This window comes from Nicotiana tomentosiformis, chromosome 6, assembly GCF_000390325.3.
Source record: "Nicotiana tomentosiformis chromosome 6, ASM39032v3, whole genome shotgun sequence".
In the NCBI taxonomy this organism is placed as follows: domain Eukaryota; kingdom Viridiplantae; phylum Streptophyta; class Magnoliopsida; order Solanales; family Solanaceae; genus Nicotiana; species Nicotiana tomentosiformis.
The window spans coordinates 92,074,893-92,084,630 of record NC_090817.1 but is presented as its reverse complement, the minus strand read 5'-3'; the positions used below and the strand labels follow the sequence as shown (position 1 = coordinate 92,084,630).

At 37.7% G+C, this 9,738-nt stretch overlaps 1 protein-coding gene and 1 pseudogene across 1 annotated transcript; one reads left to right on the top strand and one right to left on the bottom strand.

Moving 5' to 3' along the window:
• Positions 1-650: 650 nt before the first annotated feature.
• Positions 651-1,878, bottom strand: LOC138894976 (uncharacterized). The gene is made up of 2 exons (XM_070179687.1): positions 1,423-1,878; positions 651-1,333 (listed from the first exon to the last, which is right to left on the bottom strand). The coding sequence occupies exons 1-2, from the start codon at positions 1,870-1,872 to the stop codon at positions 1,028-1,030; spliced, it is 756 nt and encodes a 251-aa protein (XP_070035788.1). The 5' UTR covers positions 1,873-1,878; the 3' UTR covers positions 651-1,027.
• An 839-nt stretch (positions 1,879-2,717) lies between these two features.
• On the top strand, positions 2,718-9,269 carry LOC138894408 (cytochrome P450 89A2-like; annotated as a pseudogene).
• Positions 9,270-9,738: the final 469 nt, after the last annotated feature.

Sequence of the window (9,738 nt, the reverse complement as noted above, 5' to 3'; positions counted from 1 at the left end):
AGTATTTAATTGAGTTAACATACTAATTTATAATATTATATATATATATATATATATATATATATATATATATATATACACGTGTGTGTGTGTCCAATCGTGTGATTTGACCGAGTATATGTTGTTGTTGCTACAACTTAAGTTTTAATATATCACTACATCTTATAGCACTATACATTTTGTTTTTAAATTTGTCATAGCGTCTTGGATGCCGATACTTAGACTCGATCACTCCAACATTAAAATTTAATATTTAATTTACTAAATCCGCCAGTATGCCCGAAGTCGGTCAGTTTTTAGCACGATTCTAAGTATTGACCACTAATACCGACTGATTTCGGTAGGTAACTTATTTAAAAATAAAATATATAGTGCAATAAAATGTAGTGCAAAATTAAAAGTCAAGTTGTAGCAGCAACAACATATACTCGGTCAAATCATATATATATATATATATATATATATATATATATATATATATTTATGTGTGTGTGTGTGTGTGTATGAGTACAACCGACCATATGTACTTTGTAAATCATAGAAGAAGGTGGAGTCACGATGAAGAAAATTCATAATACGGAGAACCCTGCGGATATGCTGACAAAAGTGGTGACTGCGGTCAAGTTTCAACATTGTTTGGATTTGATAAACATTGTTGAACACTAGAGATTGAAGATGAAGACACAAGCAAAATTTGTTATTGAGAGAAAATTGAAGATGTGGAATTGTGCCAAGGTGGAGATTTGTTGAAATTGTCAAAAGTCCCACATCGGTGGATGACAATTTTGAATGAGAATTTCACCCTATAAAAGGAGGCATAATGTTTAGGATTTATACACACCTCTCATTTGCCTTTTATATTCTTAAGGCATTTGTATCTTCTCTCTTTAGTATTATTTCACTTGTAATTTTGGAGTGGAATAAAATATTGATTGTGTCCGAGGAAGTAGGCAAAATTGGCCGAACCTCGTAAATTCTGATGTTCTTTTATTGTTGTCTTATTGTCTTGTTTATTATTTAGTGGTTGTCATAATTTTTGGTATAGTAATTGTGACTCATTCACACTATATACATTTGGCTTCCGCAACAGCCACAACGCATGTCCACCATCACTAACTTCATGATAATGAATCCAAGGTAGCCTTTTGGAAACATATCTTTGTAAGCGACAAGGTACTATGTTGTCCTCATAACCTTGCCAAATATGAACTGAGCTTTCTTTTTCATCAGGAAATGGATTACCAAATTCTAGTGGATCAAAGTCCCACTTTCCATATGCCAAGGTGAAGTCTTGGAGAAGAGACTCAAAATCACTTTGCTTCGGATAAAGTTTCTGCAAATTAATTAAGACAATTAATTTTCAAGATAATCATTTCGTGAAAACTCATGTTTGATTTGAGAGAGGTGGATGATGAGCTTTACCGGGTCAAAAACTTCCGATCTATTTGCATTCTTTGCAACTTCCCTGTCCTTTTTGCTTAACAATGCAGAATTGCCCGAGAAAACACTGTTCGATTTTTGTGTAAAAAATGAGTAGAGTAACCCAGGAGCATAGCGTGCGAGCCAAATTACTAATCGCCAAAGCTTGTTATTATGATCGTTCTTGATCAAATCATGAGGAAGGGAGTTCCATTTGTAGTTGATTATTGGAACAACAAAAGCCACGCCTGATAGCCTGTGTGGTATGCGTCTGAGGCAATTCCAGGCAGGATAGCTTCCAGCAGAAACTGAAATTAGATAGAATTTTGATCCTATTTGTAGTTGATCAGCTACTTCTTCTATATCACAAGCTTCACTTTCTAATGACCGTTTAGGATTTATATCACTTTCCCCATATCCAGCTCTATCAAACTGTACCATATATATCCTCATCTTCTCTAGGATTTCCTAAAGAATATAGTTAGTAGATCAATCTAATGGAAACATTATTTAGGAGCTAAAAGCGGAGAGACAAATAAACTGTTATTGGATGTCCCTCTCTGAATATGAAATATCAAAACAACCATGTTAACAATTAAAGAGAAAAAATGAGCATCAAACATACTTTTAATTCTTAGGAGACTAGGACTATAATTCTTCAAGATTAGGAAAGTAAAATGTTATATTACTAGTAAAGTTGAAAAGGGTGTTAGCTAGTCATACTTGGGTTGCAAGAAAATCCTTATCTTTGGAGCTGTTAATCCCATGGACAAGGATGATTCTGTGAAGGGATTTGTCCATTGGGACTCCTCTTTCTCTGTATGCCAGCCATCTTCCATCCTTTAGTCTGATTCTTGGTGAAGAAACAACTCTCTGCATTTCCCTGCTATTCGATGGTGATCTTTGAGAATCAGAAAACCCCACGAAAACTTAACACCGAAACTGCAATTTTCTTTAAAAGCATCTCCAGAAGGGATATGAAAACTAATAGAAGCAAGCCAACAAGTTTCCTTAAATCCATTTCTTGGAAATAAAAAGAAATGAAAGACAGAGGAAAACAATGGTGGGATTGATTTGGGCAGTCGTTTCTCGCTCTGAAAATAAGTTGCTATTTTATAAGTAGTACTATCAGTGTGTGTTTCTGATACAATATTGCAATATCTATATTTATCCAATGGTATGAGTGGGATGATTGATATTCTTTCTCTCTAACTAGATGTCTCGAGTTCGAGTCCTAAAAATAAAAAATCTTCAACAAGAAATGCTTTACACTTTTTAACGGGCCTATCCGGGGAGAATCCAAATTAATTGGCTCAGTGAGTTTTTAAAAAAATGAAAAATCGTTTTGTATAGTGCCACAACTCATCAGCCAGAGTCTCCATTTTGTCTGCTTACATGTGAGAGTGGTGTTCATCAGCCTTTTATCTGCAATATCTCTAGCTGTATTCTTTCAATAACTTCATCAAGTCGCCGTGGAATACAATACCCTACGTCTCTGCACGTTTTAGAAAGAAGACGAGAGTCTCTCTGTTTTACCCCAAAATAAGTGATTTTGGTTCCTACAGGGAAAACTGATTTTTCACGCTCAGTGTCACTTCCATCCTACTCTTCTTTCTTTGATACCCACACGTAGCAAGTCTCTATCTCTAGTACATATGTCCTGGTAATATTTAGATGACAAACACAAGTACTGGAATAATGGAAAGCTTGTTCATCATTGTGGTCACATTCTGTATCTCTTTCTTCCTCATACTTCTCTTTAATCTTTTCTTCCAGAAAACAAAGAAACTCCCACCAGGTCCCTTTATCTTCCCAGTGATTGGGATGTTACCATTGCTAAGAAAAACCAGTCGCGATCTCGAACTCATGCTTCGAGATCTCAAACGCAAATATGGTCCTATCATCGCCATTAAAATAGGCTACTCATCTCCATCCATAGTCATCAGCAGCCACTTGTTAGCCTACCAGGCTTTAGTTCAGCAAGGTGCCATTTGCTCCGATCGGCCAATTGCTTCAACAACCAGTAAAATTTTCAATTCTAACCAGCGGACAATAGCATCCAGCTCTTATGGTCCCACGTGGCGGCTCCTTCGTCGAAACCTCATCTCAGAAATGCTCCATCCCTCTCGCATCATCTGTTGAGTTTTTTATTTTTTAAGATGAAATAGTCTTAAAATGAGGGTGAATGGAAAATGGAGGGAAAATGAATTTTTTGAGTAAAATTTTAAGTTTTCCTCTCTTGACAATGAGACATTGTCACATATTGGAAGAGGAAGAGATTTTTGGTAGGTATATATATAATTGCTCCTAAACCTGGAGTTGATCATCATCACAAAGAAGAGGAGGAGCTGGAAGCCGATATTGCTTATGTTGATACGCTGGTGAATTTGGAATTGCCAGAAGAAAAGAGGAATCTCAATTACCAAGAGATGGCCAGCCTCTGCGGCGAGTTCCTTGCTGCCGCCAGCGATACGACATACACCGCCTTGCAGTGGATTATGGCATGCTTGGTAAAGTACCCTTCTATTCAGGAAAAATTGTATAAAGAAACCTTGCGGAAAATGATTAACTTGGAAGTACTGCCCAAGTTTGAATGCGAAAAATCAAAATGTCAAACATGTGTGGAATCTAAGTATATTAAACATCCTTATATGTCATTTGAAAAGAATTCAAATCCTTTAGACTTAATTCACACATATATTTGTGACATGAAGTCAATACCATCTCGAGGTGAAAAGAAGTATTTCATAACTTTTATTAACGATGGTACTCGATATTGCTATGTTTACTTACTGAATAGTAAAGATAAAGCAATAGACGCATTCAGGCAATACAAAAATGAAGTTGAAACGCAACTTAACAAGAAAGTAAAAATGATAAGAAGTGATAGGGGTGGTGAATATGAATCTCCTTTTGAAGAAATATGTTTAGAATATGGAATTATTCATCAAACAACAGCCCCTTACACGCCCCAATCTAATGGGATTGCGGAAAGAAAGAATCGCACATTAAAGGAGATGATGAATGCGTTGTTGATAAGTTCTGGTTTGCCACAAACTTGTGGGGGGAAGCCATTCTTACGGCTAATCGAATATTAAATCGAGTGCCCCATAGCAAAACACAATCCATTCCATATGAAAAATGGAAAGGAAGGAAGCCCAACTTGAATTACTTTAAAGTGTGGGGGTGTTTGGCAAAAGTGCAAGTTCCTAAACCCAAAAGGGTAAAGATAGGACCGAAAACCGTTGATTGTGTTTTCATAGGATATGCGACAAATAGTAAAGCATATCGATTTCTGGTTCATAAATCAGAAAATCCCGACATTCATAATAATACGGTTATAGAATCAGATAATGTTGAGTTCTTTGAAAATACATATCCGTATAAAAAGGAATGTGAGTCGTTTGGTGAAGGATCTAAACGACCTTGGGAAGAAACAAAAGAAAGTACATGTAACCAGGAGGATCCAAGACGTAGTAAACGTCAAAGAACGTCTACTTCATTTGGACCAGATTTTGTGACTTTCTTATTGGAGAATGAGCTTCAAACATTTAAAGAAGCTATGACTTCTTCGGAATCATTGTTATGGAAAGAGGCAGTCAATAGTGAAATAGAATTCATATTGAACAACCATACATGGGAATTGGTTGATCTTCCTCCTGGAAATAAACCTTTGGGTTCTAAATGGATTTTTAAGAGAAAAATCAAAGATGATGGCACTATTGATAAATTCAAGGCAAGGCTTGTAGTCAAAGGGTATAGACAACGAGAAGGTCTAGACTACTTTTATACGTACTCTCCAGTTACAAGAATTACGTCCACACGGATGTTAGTAGCATTAGCTGCAGTGTATGGTCTTGAAATTCATCAAATGGATGTTAAGACAGCCTTCTTAAATGGAGAGTTGGAGGAAGAAATTTACATCGAACAACCTGAAGGGTTTGTGGTTCCAGGTAAAGTAAAGAAGGTATGTAGACTTGTTAAGTCTCTTTACGGACTAAAACAAGCATCCAAACAATGGCATGCGAAATTTGACAAAACAATGTTACCAAATGGTTTTAAGATAAATGAATGTGATAAATGTTTGTACATTAAAAATATTCCAAATCACATAGTCATTGTTTGCCTATATGTGGATGATATGTTGATAATGAGTAATGACATTGCCAACATAAATGCTACTAAGCGTATGCTCAATAGCAAGTTTGATATGAAAGACTTGGGAGTTGTTGATTTAATTCTGGGAATTAAGATCCATAAGACTCCTCAAGGTCTGGCATTGTCACAATCTCATTATATTAAGACAGTACTTGAAAAATTCAAGCACTTGGGCTTTAAAGTTGCAAAGACTCCAATTGACGTGAATCTTGAATTAGCAAAGAACAAAGGCCAAAGCATATCACAATAGGATTATGCTCGTGTGTTGGGATGCTTAATGTATATCATGAATTGTACACGACCAGATATAGCTTGTGCTATAAGTAAACTGAGTCGATATACGAGCAATCCAGGCCAATCTCATTGGATGGCAATGAAACGAGTTTTGGGATATTTAGAACATACCCAGAACTTTGAATTGCACTACAGTAATTTCCCTGCGGTGATTGAGGGATACTGTGATGCAAATTGGATCACCAGTTCAACTGATTCTAAGTCCACGAGTGGATATGTATTCACTATTGGTGGAGGAGCGGTATCTTGGAAGTCGTCCAAACAAACATGTATTGCCCGCTCTACAATGGAGGCTGAATTCATAGCCTTAGATAAAGCCGGTGAAGAACCTGAATGGCTCAGGAATTTCTTAGAAGACATTCCATTTTGGCCCAAACCGTTGGCACCAATATGCATACATTGTGATAGTCAAGCGGCAATTTGAAGGGCTGAGAGCGTTATGTATAACGGTAAATCTCGTCATATACGACGAAGACATAAAACCGTTAGGCAATTACTCTCTAGAGGAATTATCACGATTGACTTTGTAAAGTCAAGTGATAATGTGTCGGATCCACTTACAAAAGGCCTAACTAGAGAGGTAGTTGAGAAATCATCAAGGGGAATGGGACTATGGCCGAGAACAAGTCATTGTGGCGGTAACTCTACCTAGAAGACTGGAGATCCCAAGATCTAGGTTCAAGGAGATCAAACAAAGTCATTAATGACGGTTCAACATTGTCAAATAAAATTTTAGTCCGTTCTCGTGATGAGACAATGTTCAGTACCAAGGATAAAGCATTAAGGCTTTTTAATGATTTCTAAATTTGATACGGGGTATATCAAATAGTGTATCTACAGGATGACACGTTTAGGAATCACCTATGTAAGTGTGAAGTGTTAGCCGCTTCAAGGAGAACTTTGTAAGGCCAGTTCTCTACGCACTTATGAAACCAGGCGGTGTTCATGGCTGAAACGAACACAACAATGAGAACCAAAGACGGTTAAGGGTTGATTGTGTGACTTATGGTTGTCTAGGTATACACCAAAGATCGACGGTTCAAAGATATCAAATCTACCGATTGACCGAGTATATCCGACATATGTTTACTATGGAAAGTTCAAAGGGAAACCAACTTATCCAGATGCGATTAATCCTTGCTTGCAAATCACACAGCTTTTTCATGAATACTTCCGTGATATAGCCATTCCCCATTCATGTGGGGGATTGTTGAGTTTTTTATTTTTTAAGATGAAATAGTCTTAAAATGAGGGTGAATGGAAAATAGAGGGAAAATAAAATTTTTGAGTAAAATTTTAAGTATCCCTCTCTTGACAATGAGACATTGTCCCATATTGGAAGAGGAAGAGATTTTTGGTGGGTATATATATAATTGCTCTTCTTGTAGCTCTTAAAGAGTTAAGAATAAAGCAAGCCTCGCGTCGTCGTCGTCGTCGTCGTCGCTCGCTCGGCTCGGCTTCGGCTACGGCTACGGCTTCGGATTTGGATTTGGATTTGGATTTGGATTTGCTCAAATGATCGACTGATTGATTAATTTTTTGGACCAAATTTATTTGTTAATAGTAAATATTAACGTAAGATTATCCGCATTTGAAACGGATATTTTCTAATCCATGTATTGACCATTTGGCAGCCGCCTAATGCTCTTCCAACCATGAATGTGCTTGCTCCACAAACATGAATGTGCTTGCTCTACAAACATGATTGTGCTTGCTCCACAAACGAGCTAATGCTTGCTCCACCTTGGAGGGTGGACGATTGGTCTTCTTCAACACTGGCTGCTATATATATGTGCAGCAGATGTTGAAGAAAGACGCTCAACACACAATTCGCTCAACAAATTGGCTATACATTACACTCCTTCCTCTCAGCATTTCCATACGATTTTCTGAGTTTATACTCCTTCGTTCTGCATTGTTTTTAACTTCAAACAAAGCAACTGTAAGTGTGATTTGCTACCGAACTTTGTGTTCGCTGAAACACTGGGGCTTGAAGTACCGCTACACCAGTGTGTTATTCGTTCTATCCTGGGAGGAAATAATCCATTACCGTGGGTACTAGGAGGGGATTAAATTCCTTAAGGAAACACTGTGAATTCAGTGGGCTCGAATTTATTATTGTTTCATTACGTTAACTTATATTTTGCAGAATTATTATTTACAAATACAGCAATATTGGCGGGGATAACATCATCAAGTCCCACTCCAAGAACCGAGCTTGGGTACTAGGCATACTCATTCAAAAGCTGCTTCTTGCTCATGAATCAGCCGGAGCTGATTCTGCCACGGAAGCGATCATGTTACTTGATCATTTTAAGCATGCCATCTTCTGTCTCCTTATCCTCATTTGCTTCGGGAATAAGCTCGATGAGTTTCAAATAGAGCAAATTAAAGACGCACAACATCGAGCACTTAAAAATTTTCACTGTTTCATAATACTAGATTACTTTGCTGAATTTTTAGGAAAAACAATATTTAGAAAACGCTGGAAAGAGCTCATTGAACTATGAAAAGAGTTGGACGGGGTCTTCATCCCTCTGATCCAAGATCGGGTGAAATACAAATTAGAAGCAGTGGGAGCACCTAAACCTGGAGTTGATCATCATCACAAAGAAGAGGAGGAGCTGGAAGCCGATATTGCTTATGTTGATACACTGGTGAATTTGGAATGGCCAGAAGAAAAGAGGAAGCTCAATTACCAAGAGATGGCCAACCTCTACGGCGAGTTCCTTGCTGTCGCCAGCGATACGACATACACCGCCTTGCAGTGGATTATGGCATGCTTGGTAAAGTACCCTTCCATTCAGGAAAAATTGTATAAAGAAATATGCCAAGTTGTGGAATCAACACCATTATTACAACCAATTAAGAACAATAAGGTGATAGAGGAGGCAGTGAAGAAGGAGGATTTACAGAAAATGCCATACTTGAAAGCAGTGATTTTGGAAGGTCTTAGGCGACATCCACCAACTCACTTTGTTATGCCACATAGGGTAACAGAGGATATGGAGTTGAACGGCTATGTTATACCCAAGAACGCTACAATCAATTTTATGGTGGGGGAAATGGGCTTGGACCCAAATGTGTGGGATGATCCAATGGAATTCAAGCCAGAGAGATTCTTGGTGGATGGAGATGGAACTCTTCAAGAGTTTGATATAACAGCAAGTCGAGAGATCAAGATGATGCCATTTGGTGCAGGGAGGAGAATATGCCCAGGCTATGGCTCTGCTATGCTCCATTTACAGTACTTTGTGGCTAATTTGATTTGGCAATTTGAATGGAAGCCTGTAGAGGGAGATGAAGTTAATCTAACAGAAGGGTCAGATTTCACCGTTACAATGAAGAATCCATTGCGAGCTCGCATCAGTCCCATGTGTTGTACAGGGAGCTTATAGAAACCACAAGGAAACACTGTGAATTCAGTGGGCTCGAATTTATTATTGTTTCATTACGTTAACTTATATTTTGCAGAATTATTATTTACAAATACAGCAATATTGGCGGGGATAACAATCTTAAGGAATTTAATATTTATTTCTGTATTTGTGTTATTCTTATTATTCTGCAAACTAAAACCTTTGTGGTTTTGTGTACTCCCATTTTGGAGAGTAAAGCCTTCGTGCCGTTTTGTTGGAGATTAAAATCTACGTGATTTTTTACTCCAATTTGAAAACATGTATTAAACGTTTGTTTGTGTCATTCTTTTACAGAAAAAATGACGACTGAAAGCGAAAACCAAGCTATTCCGATGGTGACTGCCAACGCATCGACAAGCCGAACACCGGCAGAAAAACCCGGAAAATTTTCCGGGATTGATTTCAAGCGCTGGCAGCAGAAGATGTTCTTCTACTTAACTACGTTATG